We start from the raw sequence: 17233 nt of genomic DNA, 5'->3' as shown, positions 1-17233 counted from the left end.
AATAGCCGCACTTTAAAGGAGGATAGTATTTGTTTTATTTTATAAAATAAATCTCAACGGCGACCGTTGGCGCACAGGTATCGTGGCAACCGTGGCAACGTCGGTATCCCAAACAGGAAGTGAGCGCCAACGGTCCGCTCTGATTTGGGTATTCAGGGGACAACGCTCAGTGAAGCTATGCGCCACGCTACCGGCAAGAGCTTGGGAATGTTGTAGGAAAACAAGCCTCTGGCGTTTATTAATAATAATAATCGCTTATTCATAACCGACGCCTTTTTTTTTTTGTTTTTTTTTTAAACCGCCACGGGGGTAGGCTGTCTCTTAGTGGTCTATATAAACAGTGGTACAGTATGGAGCGCTGCTTTATGTTTACGAACTGTATCCTCGAACAAGAAGGAGTCCAGCTGCTGCTTTATACCTTCAGCAGCTAGCGACTACTCTCATTTGGATTTATTACCTCGGTATAAAGGTTTTTGCTAGCACATGCGTATTAATTTCTTTTAATCGAATTATGTCGCTTTCTGTGGCCGTTTGCCTCGGTTACTATTAGTTAGCTACCAAAGGTACCTGCTGTTACCGCTTCGAAAACATGCCCGGAATCAAGTGCTGCTGAGAGTGTGTCTTGTGTTTTTTAACTTTTTTTTTATCACGTTTTACCTCGGAAAAAAATGAAGTCGCCCGTGGCTCCCGGGATACAACTTATCAGGTCTTTTTCTCGGGATAGTTGGTAAGTTTCCATTATCGCCCCCGTTTCTTATTGTTGTTCCAAACAGGCGGATATAATGGCACCCTGAAGCCGGTCTGTATCTGCTCTATCTCCGGCTGTAAATGATTGACTCAACCGCGTCAATAAACACACATTCTGTGAATTTGTATTGGGGCCAGGAAAACTCACAACATTTATTATATAACCACATTTTTTAATCTTACTACCTGTTAAAACGTTGTTATTACTACTGCTTGTTTTTGCCTGGGGGGGTGCCCGTACTCTGGGGGCTGCAGAGTGCCCAACCAAACTCCATTCAAAAAACCGGCAATTTAGAGCTTCCTCCCTTTTCGACACAGATTTGACCTTTAACGAGTCGATATTCGTCGACAAATTCAGCATTTGAGGAATTTGACAAGACAAGGGGTGCGTTATTGAAAGAAAATCACAGCTTTGTAGCTTCACACTTCTGCCTGTGCCTATAGTTGGGGAAAAGCAGTCGTGCTAGTATAGGTGGTTCATTTTTTTGGATCATTATTTTTTGCAATTTATCTGCAGAGAAAGGGAAGTTAGAACAGTTCAGTGATAATGCCAGTTTCCACCAGGAAAAGCATCAAGTGATGAGAAGATAAAAAAAAAAGGTATGGAAAAATATAAATTGCATCGGTTTTAACTAATTCTAACCATGCATTTATTATTATTATTATTATTTATTAAGTCATACACAAACTGAGCAAACTTGCAGAACTAATAATCATTTTCTGAGTATTTGATTATCAGAAATACTAAGCTAAATAGCTGCATTGTCGTAGATCTAACTGAGATGATGTTATTTAATCTAAGAGTAACTGGATTCGCACGTGTTCACACTCTTAATTCAGCAGGTTTTCCAGCCACCTGTTGTATAATACCTTAAAAGACAATTATGAATACGATGTGTTAATTGAAACTCTTCCTCACAGTGTCATGCAACGTTTCTAGTCTATGTGATAGAAAACCGTAGAGCTTATGAAGGCTGACACCGTGGAGGTTTTCAGTCATTTGTTATTCTGCTAGGGCAAAATGTACATAAAGTGAAATTAAACCGTGGACTGATATAGTATTTTACATTAAGGTTTTGTTTATACTGATCGTAGTTAATACATACGTAGCTAGTTGAAGAAAAACTCATTTTAACTTTATCTTTAAAGGGTCACAGATAGATCTAAAAGGTTGTGAAGTAGTCTTAGAAAAAGGCCCTGTATGAAAACAGTTTATTGTTTTATTTGGATCCTCATTAGCTGCAGCAGAACTGCAGTTATTCCATAACAGGCTGTTAATGTCACCCAAACACACACATATATACGTCAGTGGAAAGTTTTACAGATTAGAGAGCCCTCATTTTTTATTTTTTTTTTTTTTTTTTGCTGGAAAAATTCCTGCTCTCGGGCGGCACAGTGGCGAGGTGGTTAGCACTGATGCCTCACAGCAAGAAGGTCACCAGTTCGAATCCATGGGCCGGCTGGGCCTTTCTGTGTGGAGTTTGCATGTTCTCCCTGTGTCTGCGTGGGTTCTCTCCGGGTTCTCCGGCTTCCTCCCACCGTCCGAAGACATGCTGGTTAGGTTAATTGGTGATTCTAAATTGGCCGTAGGTGTGAGTGTGAGTGTGAATGGTTGTCTGTGTCTGTGTGTGGCCCTGCGATGGACTGGCGACCTGTCCAGGGGTGTACCCCTGCTGGGATGACGGCTGGGATAGGCTCCAGCAGACCCCCGTGACCCTTAACAGGACTAAACGGGTATAGAAGATGAATGAATGAATTAAATTCCTGCTCTCCTTTTTATGTATTTAAGTAAAGGTATTTATCGTTATTAACAGCCATTTTCTGTCACTGGTTTTCTTGTTCTGTGTTGAAAGTAATGTGTTAAAAACTCATCATCTTCCTTTAAATCTGTTTTTTTCTCCGCAGGTATCGAGGTTTTATTCTTTTCCTCACCTTCATCTCCTACACGACCTACCATCTGTCGCGGAAACCTATCAGTATTGTCAAGGTGAGCGGGAGAATTCAATCCCTGTTTTATCTGCAGAGTTTACAGGGTGAAAAATGTCTTTAACGTGTTCCCACAGCTCTTTCGTAAGAGTGTGGAAAACACACAAAAACACAGCTGAGCCAGCTCAGAAGATCAAACAAAAAATTATCTAACAAAAAAGCGGTTCTTAGTTTCAGTTAGTTTAAGTAGATCTTGATCTTAAGGGCAAGTTATCTTCGTTTAAGAGCACTCAAGGGTTGGCAAAAAGACACACTATCCAGATTTATTACTCAGAGACATTTATTACCTCTCACTGATCAGATTGAATATCTCCCTGTGTCTGTGTGGGTTCATACTCCAGCTTCCTCCCGTCGTCCAAAGACATGCTGGTTAGGTTCATTGGTGATTCTAAATTGGCCGTAGATGTGAGTGTGAAAGGTTGTTACATAAAACCAGGAGGAGAAGCTCAAACGAGGACATTCGTGTGAATCAAAGGGACTTACCGGAGAGGATTATTTCCTCCTCGATCAAATATTTTATCAAAGTGAGCCAGAGCTGTACCTGGAGTATGCCTACAAGCTCGTTGAACTGTGACATAACTTAATGGATAATTTACTGCACAGGTTAACGTCTCTTCCCAGTGATCAAAATCAGACGTGCAGCGAATATTAAGAGATGACTCCAGATGGGACGTTGCTTTAAACTGCATCGTTTTGATATTAAATGCCCAAAAAATATATGATCTGAGCATTTACACTATGAGTAAAGTCCTGTGTCATAATACTGAGATCTAAACACTCGTGCTTATTTGTTTTGGTATCCTGTCTTGTACTGTTCATTTCACCTGCCCCGCTTCTTTGTGTTTCTCTCTTAGAGTGAGCTTCACAGAAATTGTTCCACAGCCATTCGACCAGTAGACCTTAACGTAACCGACAATGCTACCTGGTGCGACTGGGCGCCCTTTGGTAAGTCATATAGTACATGTAAGAACTTCAATAGCAATACTTTTTTGTAGAATGGGCTTCAGTGTGGATGCACAAAGCTGCTGTGGCCATAATTGTTTCTACATATTTATTCAAAGCAGGTTTTTAACTGTGTTGACAATGGAAAAATGACTAAATGAAGTCGACTATAAAACAGAGTTCCCCACAGTTGGAAAAAATGAACCCATATATGAATCATGATTTAAAAAAGATGTTCCAGCTACAAGTTCCAGTTTGTTCCACATCTAAAGAGTTGTGTAATTTCTCCATTTGGTCATTACCTAATCATAATGTATCTGACCTGCAGGAGCATTTTACTAATATAGACACAACCTTAACAACTAATGGTTTTAAATCATGCTAAAGTTGCTTTCAGTTGTTTTAGCCCTCATCTGGTGATTACCTTTGCCTTTGCTGTTGCTCGTTCTCTCCTTGCAGTGCTGCCAGACTTGTATTTCTTGTTTTGGTGTTCACTTTAGTAATGAGGATGACTGTAGCCACTTAAAACCCACACCCACAGGCTGATAGAACTGAAAGACTGTAAACAATTTGTGTGTAAATGCCTTAAAGAAGTAGTTCAGACATTTGGGAAATGCATGTGTTTGCTCTCTGGTGGAGAGTTAGACGAGAAGATCGAGAAACCCTTTGCATGTGAGATGAAGCTGCAGTTAGCCGTTCATAATCTTTGTCTTTTAGGGACGACAGGTAGCCTGCTTCTGTCTGAAACTAACGGCATCCTCTCTAAAAGCTAATTAACATGTAAATGTTGGTTAAACCGCAACAAAAACTGATCTCTTAAAATGACGATTTGCATTTTGTTTGATATCTGACTGTCGGTCAGGAGCAGGAACTTTCTGGAGTCTGTGTCCTTTTGCTAACTAACTGCTCTGGACTAGAAAACACCTGAACCCAGGGCTTTATTTTCACCCATAAACCCTTGTAATACAGTCATGACCGACACCCTGTATGCTGATGAACTCTGAGCCACATGAATCCTTTTTTTATTATATAACTTATCTCCTAGTAACAGGTGATGATATGACACCTTAGAATTTAGACTGACTAAATAGCTGAGAGCAAACATTGCCAGCCTTAAGGTATAGAGAGCCGAAGTCCCGCCCCCTCTACTTCCGGGTTATGGGACCTATCTTTCGAAAAAACATGAACGGCAGTCTACGGCGAAAGATAAATCATTTTCTGGTCCCGATCGACTTGTGCCTTGGATTACACATATGTTGTTTTTCAGAATAAAAAATGATTTTACATGTCAAGAATGTCACAGTTTGTCGCAAGATAGTTAAGTAAAACGCTATGGAAAATACGTAATTAAACGAACTACAAGTCCCGCATGCTGGCGCGTACAGAACCGACCACAACTCCCTTGGTGTAACTACAGCTCTCGACATGACCCGATTTATAATGATTTTCACCTCGTTGATGCTTCTGCCTTCGTCCTGGAAGAAGACGGTGAAGCTCAACAAGGAGACAGCCATAGTTCTCTAGGGATCTCTACAGAGATGTAGTTCACTAAGCGATCTCATACAAAACCTAATGTTGTTCAGCTTATTTACGTCAAATAATTTATCTCTTGACGTGAAAAATTATCTTTTAAATTCACACACATCATATGTGAAATTCATGCCACAATTCGAACGGGACCAAAAAATAATTATTATCTCTCCATAGACTGCCGTTCATATTTTTTCGAAAGATAGGTCCCATGACCCGGAAGTAGAGGGGGCGGGACTTCGGCTCTCTATTAAGGTCACATTTTTATGGAATATCAATATATCATTGGGTAGGAAGTCGTCCCATCACCACTTAGACCCTGTCCATTTCCTGGTTTGATTCCTCTGTTCACTTACAAACACAAGAGGCCATAATGATGAATGGGAAACCAGTAAGGTTACTCCAGAATTATTCATGTTTTTGTCTCCTTCCTCTCTCCAGACCAGGACAACTATCAGACGCTGTTTGGGGTCTTGGATAACTCCTTCCTCATTGCCTATGCCATCGGCATGTTTATCAGGTCTGTATGTGGCCTTGTCGTGTTTAAAGCTTGATTTATGCTCCAGCGTCAGATCCGCAACCATAGCTCGACGTGCTCCTGCCCCGACTCATACACATCTCTCAGTGCCCGGACAAGAAATACACAGAATATTCTCCCTAGCCTGGAAACCAGACCGACTTCCCTCGGCCACAAATCTTTTTCTGGCGGAAAGTTGGTCTGGAACCAGCAAAGATCTAGCCTGGTCGTTACCATCCTACGTTTCCGCCCGAAATTTGATTTCGGTGTGCACGTTAGTCTGGCCCAATGTAATAGGAATCTGTCTCCGTAATGGGCGGATGCTTATTTTGAGGTTTAAAATCATTGGAGTTCCCTTAACCAATCAGCAACGTTTGGTAATGACGTATATTGTGCGCCGGAGTTCAGGCTCTTACGCTTACCACTTCCGCTTCCAGTTAAATAAATCAAACTTTTCCCAAAGCCAGTTGGAAGGAGAGCTACGACGTCCTTGCCATTTATAAAACTGACAAGACAAGCCTCTTGTTCCGGTTTTAATTCCGTGATGCTCTCGAGAGTTGAGACAACTTCGCGGATGGCTTCTAGCGTCTCTTCCTCCGTCGCCATTGTTGCTATGCTGTTGAACTACAAGCTTCGCTGGACTACAAGCAACTCGGCAGGCGAGTTTTGCGTCATCGCTCAACTGTTCGCTGATTGGCGCGGTTACACGCGAACCGCAGAAGGGCAGGCTAGCAAAGATCAGTCGGGCCAGTGAAATCTGTCAGGCAGGCTTTTAGAGTTACAACGACATAGTCACACACATCTGAGTATATGCATCTGCATAAGTATAAACGCTTACAACGGCGTAGGCTCAGAATGGATCTGTTGCAGGAGGATAAACCAAGCTTTGTTCTGAGTTTGTGTCCGAAAATAAACTAAAACTAAATTCATCTCTGGTGTTGTCAGTGGGATGTTTGGAGAGCGCCTGCCTCTGCGGTACTACCTGAGCTTTGGGATGGTAATGAGCGGACTGTTCACAGCTCTGTTCGGCCTCGGCTACTACTGGAATATCCACTCGTTAGGGTACTACGCCTTCGTCCAGGTAAACACACAACAACACAAACTGCTGCACTTGCTCCCTGTCTATTTGCAAACAAAGGAACGCAACTTGTTTATGGGTTGTCCTGTTCTTTTTTATTTTATTCTGGTTGCACTCAAGTATGACAGCGATATCATTTATACACAGAGGTGATGCCTGTTTTGTTTAAATCGTGACAGTGAACAAGTGTGTGTTCTAAAAGTTGAAACCTAAAAAACAGACCTCGTACAGAATTAGGAAGCTTTAGATGAGAAAAAGGGAAGCACTGACTTCGGATGAAGCTTTTTCTTGCTGACCAAAGTATCAGCGACGCACACCAGCCTGTTTTCACTGATCACTCAGCTCAGTAGGAAATGAATGTTGCTCCCGCGGTGTCTTATAATACTACTTTCGGATACATTTAAGAGTTCGATTAGCTTAGAAACAAGGGGAAATACACAGACTGCTTTTGTTTTTCTGCACCTTTCCTTATTTATTTGTTTGTAATGCCTGTAAAATAATGAAAAACAATGCTTCTGCTGTCTCGCTCACAAAGATATTCAATTTGTAATCATAGAAAACCAAGCAAAGCTACAAGGCTTCACAGTCGAGGAGCTAAAACCAGAGACACTTGGACAAAAACAATTAACTATTTCAATCTGTTTTGGTTTCACTAACTAATCGATCAACCATTTAATTGTTTCAGCATTTCCGTTTCTGTAAAACATTTGTTTATAGGCCAGGATTTTGCTGAAAAACTGTACTCGACTGATTCAGAGGTTTCCTGAAAGGCTGCATGTGTAGCTGAATATGTGAAAAGATCTTTTCCCTGGGGTTAGAGTCAGCTCATTAGTGTCACGCCTTCACGTGACCCTTCCCTTGAGTCATATTCCAGCAGTGAATTCACCACTCACTGGGAAACTATAAATGGAAATACTGTTCTATAGCTATAAGGAATAGTAGTAAGACATTACAATTATGCTTATAGATATACGGTTAGTTTTTAAGTTGAAAAATGTAAGAAATTAAAATCTGAATTCAGAGATTGAGAGATGTTTAGAGTTGGCATAAAGTTTAAAGTTAAATCATTGATTTACTGTATTGATTAACAACCGTTTTACTTAATTACAGGTGCGATCACTGTGAGTTCATTAGGGGTCAGTACTGGCCTTATTTATTTTCTCATCACTTTAAAAAATGTGGAGGTCTTTTGGCTTAGTCAGGCTTTACGCACACACATCACATGACTCAAAGCTGCATCATATGACTGCAGGAGCACGTCCGGGCTTATACAGGTTGGGTGTTGGAATGCTAGGAGTCAGTGCTCACTTGCGCAGGGCTGCACCAGACTTATGAAGCGTTGATGCGGTAGCTAGTACGTCGTCTCAGGCTGAGATTCTCCATGTTTTCTGCTCCGTTCCGCAGGCGATGAACGGGCTGGTTCAGACCACCGGCTGGCCGTCGGTGGTGGCTTGCGTCGGCAACTGGTTTGGAAAGGGGAAGTAAGTACGGAGGACACAGCCCTGCTGAGTGTGCAGCTTCGGAGCTTGACTCACGCATTTGTCACGTTTTAAAAAAACACAGTGAAACCAAGCTTTTATATGCAAATCACACCCACGTCATTTATTATTTATTAAGAAACTCGAAAATTGGACCCTGATTCTGATACGACGTGCTCAAGAAGTAACCTCAGCTGCGCCGAGGAATCAGGGTCCACAGAAAATCACATGACATGTTCACGTGCAAAAGAACATGCTTGGACTCTTCCTGACCTTTAAAGTCAATAGATTTTTTGATTATTTACTCCAGGAGGAAACAGCTCGGGTTCCAACAAGAGATATTATTTTACTATCCAATTAATTTAATATTAAAACAAATAGTCAGAAAAATCACTGTCACCATTTAACAGAGTCATTCATGACATCCTTGATTGTTTTATTTCTTTCAGCCTAAAGTTCAGTAACGCCCCATAAGACATGCAGTAGAGCTCCGACCCAGCCGTCCAGCCTTCACAATCTGTCCCTTATCAAATTCTTCCACTTGTCCATTTCTCCTGCCTCTAACATCAGCTTTGAGGAGAAAATGTTCACTTGCTGACTGATATATCCCACCCGCTGACAGGTGCCCAAATAACGAGATAATCAGTTGTCATTTACTTCATTCAGTCATAATGTTGTGGCTTATTTATATATTTGCGTGCGACTATTTGCGTGCGACTCAGTTTGTGAGTTACTCATATAGGACCAGTTAGCCTTTGACTCCTGGTCACTCCTTACTCCAAACTTGCTCCAAACCTGCAAAAATGTGTAAAAGACGTCTTTTTGAGCTCCTACATATTTCTGAAGTAGAAGCAGCGGTGTGAACAGAATTTCTCATGGCCTGTTGTGTTTTTTTGTCATCAGGCGTGGGTTCATCATGGGCGTGTGGAACTCCCACACCTCAGTGGGAAACATCCTGGGCTCCCTCATCGCCGGGGCATTCGTCTCCACAGAGTGGGGAATGTCCTTCATCGTCCCCGGAATCATCATCGCCGCCAGTGGGGTCCTGTGCTTCTTCTTCCTCGTTGAGAGTCAGTGTCTGTTCTTCAGAGAAACACACAGAGATATTTAACTTTTAACAGCTTTAGATCACTTATCCAGACTGATATTAGTATATACGATGAAATGTCCCATCACGTCTTGTCCTCTCCTATTCAGAACCTGAAGACGTGAACTGCTCTCTTCCTCAGCATCATGTGAGTTAGAACGGAAACCCTCCTCCTTCTAATTCGCCCATCAACAAGACTGCGTGAACTCAAACTTGTGTGTCTGTGTGCCAGAGTGATCAGGAGAACGGTGAGACGGAGCCTCTCCTGCAGACCTCGGACAACTTTAACCAAGCCATCAACGGTTCCATCTCCACTGAGCCCCAGGAGATCGTTGAGGAGGAACCCAAGGCCATAACCTTCCGCGAGGCTCTCTGTATACCCGTGAGTGGAAACGGCAGCTTTTAAACCTATAAATATTTAAACGTGCTATGTTTTAATTGTATTTTAATACGACAGAGTATTAGGGCCACATTGAGGGAAAAAAAAAATCACAAACTTCGAGAATAAAGTCGTAATTTATGAGAATAAAGTCATAATATTCTAACCTGTTGTTTTAGAGTAGGACAGTTGGTAAAATGAGGGCCGTGGAGGATTGTGGAGTTGTACTTTAGGATAGGTTTCACAAACAAGGAGATACTTAATATTTTGGCACATCAGCATCACATCATCATAAGTATTAGGACTTTAAAAAGAAAATGCAAGAAAATGGACTTGGAGGAAGTCGCTGCTTTTGTGGAGGGGGAAATGGCTGGAACTGGTCAACTGCAGGGTTATTATCGGTGGATGCATCAGCGGGCCATTCAGAGGGGTTTCGTGGTGTCTCAAGAAACAATCCGACTGATAATTCAGTTTCTGGATCCAGAGGGAGTCGAGCTGCGGCGAGCACGGCGTCAATACACCTGCAGAGGCCCCAACGCCTTATGGCACATGGATTCTTATGATAAACTAAAGCCCTATGGCATTGCTATTAACAGCTGCATTGACGGATTTAGTCGCCACAAAATGTGGATGGAGGCATATACAACTAACCTTTTCTCGTCTCGACCTACTTCCGTTTTACTTAGACTTTACTCTCGTAATATTATGACTTTATTCTCGTAAATTATGACTTTTTTCTCATAAATTACGACTTTTTTCTCATAAAATTATGACTTTATTCTCATAAATTACGAATGTATTCTCATAAATTATGATTTTATTCTGGAAGTTTGTGATTTATTTTTTTTTCCTCAATGTGGCCCTAATACTCCGTCGTATTTTAAAGCTTCTCATTAAACTTGATTCAAATATGAAATGTGTTTACTTTGGCGCCATCTAGCGGTCTGAAGAAGAATGACACCGTGGCCGTTGAAAACAGAATCTTATGAAAACTATTAGAAAGTTTATATGATATATATGAAAATATAGAAATAGCTTTAATCTTTTAACTTTAATCAGAATTCTGTTTGTGTTTATCATAAAATGACACTGGATGTTCTGTATTTATATTTCATGAAGTCAAAGAACAATGAAAGATATTACTTTGTCATGTCGAACCATTCGGGTGACCGAGTTGCTTCTGCATGTTTCAGGTTAACTGTGAATTATTATACAATCAGCAGTGTGATGGTGAAGACATGTTGAGACGGTACAGGTGTTTTTTTTTTTCATCTGTGTTTTGTGTCTCACACAGGGAGTGGTGGAGTTCTCTCTCTGTCTGCTGTTTGCCAAGCTGGTCAGCTACACTTTCCTCTACTGGCTTCCTCTCTACATCTCTAATGTTGGTCAGTTTTTACACACAGTGCCACTTAAAAGTTATTGCACCCCACAGAATCTTCTACATTTCTGCTTAAAAACGACTCAAAACCTCAGAAGAGAACCAAATTAAACAAATTAATCAAAAATATTACACATCTGTATTTGTTTATTCAAGAAAATGAGCCAATATTACATATCTGTTAGGTGCAAAAGTAAGTGCACCTCTAGGATTACAAGTTAATCTCAAGTCCATCTGATCAGAAGTGTTTCCAATCAGTGTCATCAGACCCAGGTGTCGTTCAGCACCTTGTTTTGTTTAAACAAATGAGGGATTTATCACATTCTGATCTTCACAACACATGTTTGACAAAGGAGCTTTCTGAGGCGCTCAGGAAACGAGTTGTTGATGCTCATCAGGCTGGAAAACGTTACGAAAGCATCTGTAAAGAGTTTGGAATCGACAAACCCACAGACAGACAGAATGCGAACAAATAGGTTAACACCATTTAACGTCAAATTTAACTGTTTGTCTTTGTTTTCAGCACATTTTGACGCAAAGCAAGCAGGAGACATGTCGACGCTGTTTGATGTAGGAGGAATCTTGGGTAAGTTTTAAGCCTCACGTGGTTTGACATAGATATAAGAAGAAGGAGAAAGAAATATTACAAATATGAAATGTTCAGTGTAAATGTGTATCTGTAGAAGAAAGTAAAGGCCTAAATAAATCTAAATAAATACATAATGTTGGAATTAAGTCTTTGAAATTTTACCATTTCTAAAAAAGTCTGAACTAAATTTACAGCTCTTGGTTTGAGGTCATTCATCTGAATCAAATTTATGTAATTTACCAAATCTGTTCTGTTATATTAAGCAATCCCAACATAGTCTTGGGGATTTTGAACACCACAATACTTTGCAGTCAACTCTTACTTTGCACCGCTCGCAAGCATGAATAAGCATTTCAAAGATAGGAACTTCAATCCAATTAATTTGTTATCATGGTAAAATATTAATAAAGGAGCCTTCAATAAGATAATCAGATCAATCATACGTCATATTTGCTTCTGTAGACTTAAGCTTGATGCCAAGAAGCCCAAGATTATTTAGGGTTGAGTCTCTTAAAGCTGTAATTTATCGTGACTCTCCCTCGTGTCTGCAGGAGGCATCATGGCCGGCCTCGTGTCAGACTTCACGGGAGGGAGAGCGACGACCTGCTTCGTCATGCTGGTTGCTGCTGCCCCCATGGTGAGCGTCACCTCATGTCAGACGTTGATGCTTCTCAGTATTTTTCTTACTCTTAAGTGTTTTTCTGTCTTTTTCATGCTCCCCTACTACGTCTGTTGGATTAAGACAATATTTAAACCTGAGTACACATTTCTTTATATTTACCGAGACATATTTACTTCTGACAAATGTAGAATATTCACTTTTTAAAAGATGTTCACCTCTTATTTGCGTCCTAATGTTAATCAGTGAAGCTGAAAGTATTAAAAACCAGAACAGTGGTTTTAAAAACCTCTGTTGTGCCGAGAAGAACCACAGAGTTGAACTACTTAAAATATTCTTTGGCATTTTATGCAATAATAATAATAACTCACAATGTGAGGCTGCGGCTGTCTGACAACTACAGTGTGAAATGATGTGGTTTTAGATTGCACTGCATCATGAGGTCTTGCTTTATGTTGCTGTATGCTCTCATTACCTGTAAATAAAAACAGAAAATGAGTTCACATTAATTTTACATGCAGAGCTGGATAAAGATTCACTGTGCAAGTACTCTTTGAGCTCTTGTTAATATCATCTATAGTAACGTGCTATAAATTGCGTCTCTTCTGGGTCTGAAAGTCGATATTATTGCAGAGTGAACATTTCTAAAGTCAAAATTTCCTTTGAGAAGCAAAATAACATGTTGTTGATATCAAATCTTTGTGTTAAACTACTTTGACAACTTGATGTCTCTAACTAAAGTGAGAGAAGGATTTGGCATCAGAGTGGTAAAGCTTTCACCACAGGATAGATTTGTGTAATTAGTTGTTGTCTGTTAATTGGCTGTTTTATCTTTGTCCCAGCTTTATGTCTATAACTACGTCGGACAAAGGAGCCTCGGTATTACAATCGGTGAGACTTCTTTATTCTTTATAACTCGTATTTTCATATTTACAGAGTGTTTTCTTCAAAGTGCTGAGACAGTTTATGACACAGTCTTTAATCGTTGATGCCCACATTCACCCACATCTCAACACAGTCCTATTTTGTCTGCACGTTTTCACTGCAGAGTAACACAGCAATAGTTTCTTTTTAAATAAACACAGACCTCGATATTGTCAAAATACTGAGGAAATATCTGCTTCGGTAAGAAAGAAAGAAAACTAGTGTCACACGAGACGTTCTGGAAGTTGATCAGGTGGTAAAACAAGACTCTACAAGAGACTTATTGATTGGATTATCACATGTTTGCTCTGTGGTAATAAATCAGAGCAGCATGAGAATACACTTCATGCTCAAAAAATGCAGCACTGAGACGTATAAGAAGGTCGACTTTGTGCTCGTTTATTTGCTTCTGGCTTTGTAACTACATAGTTAGCATGCCGATATAATCTGTGTTTGTTGTTTGGCCTTTACTTAGTTTCTTTTTTAATATGTAGGTATGCTGTTGGTGTGTGGAGGCCTGGTGAACGGACCGTACGCCCTCATCACAACTGCTGTCTCTGCTGACCTGGTGAGACCTGAGGCATCATGTGAAACCCTCCGCTCTGCTTTAAAGATGTCCTGCTGACATGACTCTCTCTCTCTCTCTCTCTCTCTCTCCTCTGACACAGGGAACACACGAGAGTCTGAAAGGAAACTCCAGGGCATTGTCAACAGTGACAGCAATTATTGACGGGACGGGATCAATAGGTTTGTGTGGAGTAAATTGTTCCCTTAAGGCTCCTGTAATCATTAATTGTGATTTTAGCGATGGATCGTATTCATCAAAGGTCTGCGTGGACCTTTAGCCCTCGTTGTTTTGAATTTATGACACGCAGTGTTGTTCTGAAACGTATTTCTTGGAGCAACAGGCGGCAGTTCTTGGCAAATAAGTTCTAAAACTTAGCTGTAGTCTACTACAAGCCCGACAACACATCTTTAAATAGGCAACGTTGCAGCTGTCTGGTGAACACTGTGTAGCTCATTTACTCCTTTAATGCAGAGAAACAAGATGGCTCTGTATTTGAGCAACTAATGGCTGAGACTAGTCAGATTTAATGATTTCAGATTCAGATTTTCCAAATCACATTTCATTTTCTTTTAACTCCACAAATGTATTTTACGCCTTATTAATATCCAACAAAGGTTCAAAAAAGGCAACTGGACTTGTAGAGTTGTTTGAGAAGACGTTTCACCACTCATCCGAGTAGCTTCTTCAGTTCTAGGGGACTGGTGGGAAGTCTGAGGTTTAAATAGGAACTCCTCCTGAAGCTACTGAAGAAGCTACTCGGGATGAGTGGTGAAACGTCTTCTCAAACAACTCTACAAGTCCAGTTGCCTTTTTTGAACCTTTGTTGGATATACCATGACCTGGATGACTGAGAACCTTCACAGACATATTACGCCTTATTAATGCACACATGTTCAGTTTCAGTTTTCAGTTTCAGTCGTTTTTATTCAGACATTTAAACATTTAACAGATAAAGACATAAATAAACATCAAGTCTGAAATGGAATAGGCAGAAGCTAAAGCTTATTGCGCCTATCCCAGTGTATTTACAGACATAAACGGTAAAAGCTGCCCATGTCTTATGCATGCACTCATACATTTTTTATTTTCAAATCATCCCAAAGAAGAAAAGAAAAAATCTATCATCTTAATTTTGCGTCCTTAGCATCCATTCTCAACATATTTTTTTATAACTGATTTCTTCAAAAGAGTTTTAAATTGAATTAAAGTTTTACAGTCTTTTAGCTCTTGGTCCAATTTACTCCATACATTAATCCCAACAAAAGAAACACAATGCTGCTTTGCACTTGTTCTCACATATGTTTTTTTAAACATTTCTTCCTTTCGGAAATTATAACCACAGTCTCGTTTTTGGAATAATCCCTGAATAATCCCTGAATATGCACAGGTAACTTGTTATGGCTTATGTTATACATGAATTGTGCTGTTTTAAAGTCAACCAAATCCTCTGCGATTTGACCTGAAATCAGGAAGCGATGCAGCAGTAACGTTGCAGTAATGTTTTAGCTTTCTTGAGCAGAAATGGATAAAGTGTGATTCATTAACTGTGGACAGTCATGATGCACTTGAGTGCACTTAAATATTTGAATCCAGAGCCCTAGTTGAGACTCTCTTCGACATATGGAAGATCATTTTAATCAAAATTAAAAATAAAAACTGAAAATTATTAAGGGCACTGGTAATTGAACTTGAAAAAAATATGTTTTAGTGCTGAAGATAAACAGACCAAAATTAGAAGTTAAACAGGAAATAAGATGCTGAAATAGGGAACTGATATTGTCGAATGGAAACTGGAATTATAAATGAAACGTTTTGTCCTTCCTCCTTTTCTGCATTTGATATTTATTAACATTTAGCTTTATAAAACTTTAAAAGTGAGAAGAACATATATGTTCATGCATTTAAAAGTCCATGAGGGTGAAACTTTGTGGTGTTAACTTCTTGTTAAATACTCGACAGGAGCTGCGCTGGGTCCTCTGTTCGCTGGTGTGATCTCTCCCACCGGCTGGAACAACGTCTTCTACATGCTCATCTCTGCCGACATCTTGGCCTGCCTGGTAGGAACCTCACACCTCTACTTAACGCAAAGCTTTAAACTCTTATCATATGTTATTAATGTAAAGTCCAGCTGTGCTTTGGGTCATTGAACTGTGTTGAGTAACGGTGGTGGTAGTGCTGGTCCTGTAGTCCTGACTGACACGTTGCTTCTTTTGCTTTAGTTTCTGTCCAGGCTCGTTTCAAAGGAGATTCTTGGATGGTGTCGACCTGCCCCCCGAGCCAGAGGGTGATTATCATCACAAACAAACTTAACCTTTGTTAAGGTTCAGTTCAGGATGTCCTTCAAGATGTAGGGCATATATTTCAACAGGATAGCAAACAAGCTACGATAACTTATATTGCAACCAGCCACTAGGGGGCAATAAAGATATTTTGGCTTCACTTCTGTTGCCAATTTAAGATAAGATAATCCTTTATTTATCCCACAGTGGGGAAAATGTTCTGTTCATATTTACAGTATGTGGTTTAAGGGTGGTTAAATATATCCAGTAACTCACTTATCCAGCATCATTAAAAAAGGAGCTTGAGGTTATTAGCTTAGCTGAAGGATGGGAAGCAGCTGGAAAGCACGAGCCTGGCTCTGTCCAAATGTAACAAACTCTAAAGCTCGTTTTTTTTAACATGTGACAGTTTGTTTAATCTGTACAAACAAGTGGTTTTAATGGGAAGTTACGTACTTGAGCTGTTTCTTGGCAAAAAATTCAAAGCTAACAGCCTCCAGACTCCAGCTTCTAATAGTGGTATCCACTCCTCAGAGACTGACAGGCCTGCTTCCTGAAATGTCAATGCACTCTTTTAAATGAGGAATAAAGTACCAACAAGACATAAACATTCTCAACACTATATAAGCAGGATGGTTGTGTTACGTGTCTTATAACAGCGTAATTTCTTATCGCAGGTTTCTTATCGCAGAAATCTGACATATTCACACAACAAAACTGGGAACAAAACACAAAGGAGGGAAACAATGCCGAAACTGACCTCACTGTACAAATGACAAAACTCTTTCTATCCTTCTATGAATGAACTCTTCATTTCAAGGCACTAAGTTGACGATTGAAGTCTTTGTATTCTAAAAATCTAGAAATCTGTCTTTATGAAAACAGAAATGGGTTTTTTTATGACTAATCTACTTGTTTGTTTTATTCTTTTACCATTAAAGAGTTTATACTGTTCATTTTTCTTGATGTGGCCTTTTTTTTCTGTCTCCTCTGTGACTACATCCTCAAAACACCCACCATTTCCAGCCAATTACATTTCATACGAACCATTAGTAGTATTTCAAATTATCCTGTTTCTGTGTTTTATTGATTCCCATCCACCACTGTGGAAAATTCATGTTGGACGGCAACA

At 40.1% G+C, this 17233-nt stretch overlaps 1 protein-coding gene across 1 annotated transcript; it reads left to right on the top strand.

Moving 5' to 3' along the window:
- Positions 1–249: 249 nt before the first annotated feature.
- Positions 250–17055, top strand: slc37a2 (solute carrier family 37 member 2). Its single transcript, XM_084564721.1, has 18 exons — positions 250–727; positions 2653–2734; positions 3588–3678; positions 5647–5725; positions 6668–6803; positions 8205–8281; positions 9182–9348; positions 9476–9513; positions 9598–9747; positions 11039–11129; positions 11646–11708; positions 12263–12348; positions 13173–13221; positions 13749–13822; positions 13923–14001; positions 15782–15879; positions 16042–16106; positions 16779–17055. The coding sequence occupies exons 1-18, from the start codon at positions 669–671 to the stop codon at positions 16798–16800; spliced, it is 1506 nt and encodes a 501-aa protein (XP_084420847.1). The 5' UTR covers positions 250–668; the 3' UTR covers positions 16801–17055.
- Positions 17056–17233: the final 178 nt, after the last annotated feature.

This window comes from Chelon labrosus, assembly GCF_963514085.1.
Source record: "Chelon labrosus genome assembly, chromosome: 17".
Classification (NCBI taxonomy): domain Eukaryota; kingdom Metazoa; phylum Chordata; class Actinopteri; order Mugiliformes; family Mugilidae; genus Chelon; species Chelon labrosus.
Note: the sequence above shows the minus strand (reverse complement) of the source record. Positions and strands in the feature narration are given on the sequence as shown.

Excerpts from the sequence above, each read along its gene's own strand:
- slc37a2 (XM_084564721.1), top strand. The coding sequence starts at position 669 with ATGAAGTCGCCCGTGGCTCCCGGGATACAACTTATCAGGTCTTTTTCT. Across the intron at positions 3,679-5,646 it reads GTGCGACTGGGCGCCCTTTG|ACCAGGACAACTATCAGACG; the intron begins GTAAGTCATATA and ends TCCTCTCTCCAG. Across the intron at positions 14,002-15,781 it reads TGACGGGACGGGATCAATAG|GAGCTGCGCTGGGTCCTCTG; the intron begins GTTTGTGTGGAG and ends AATACTCGACAG.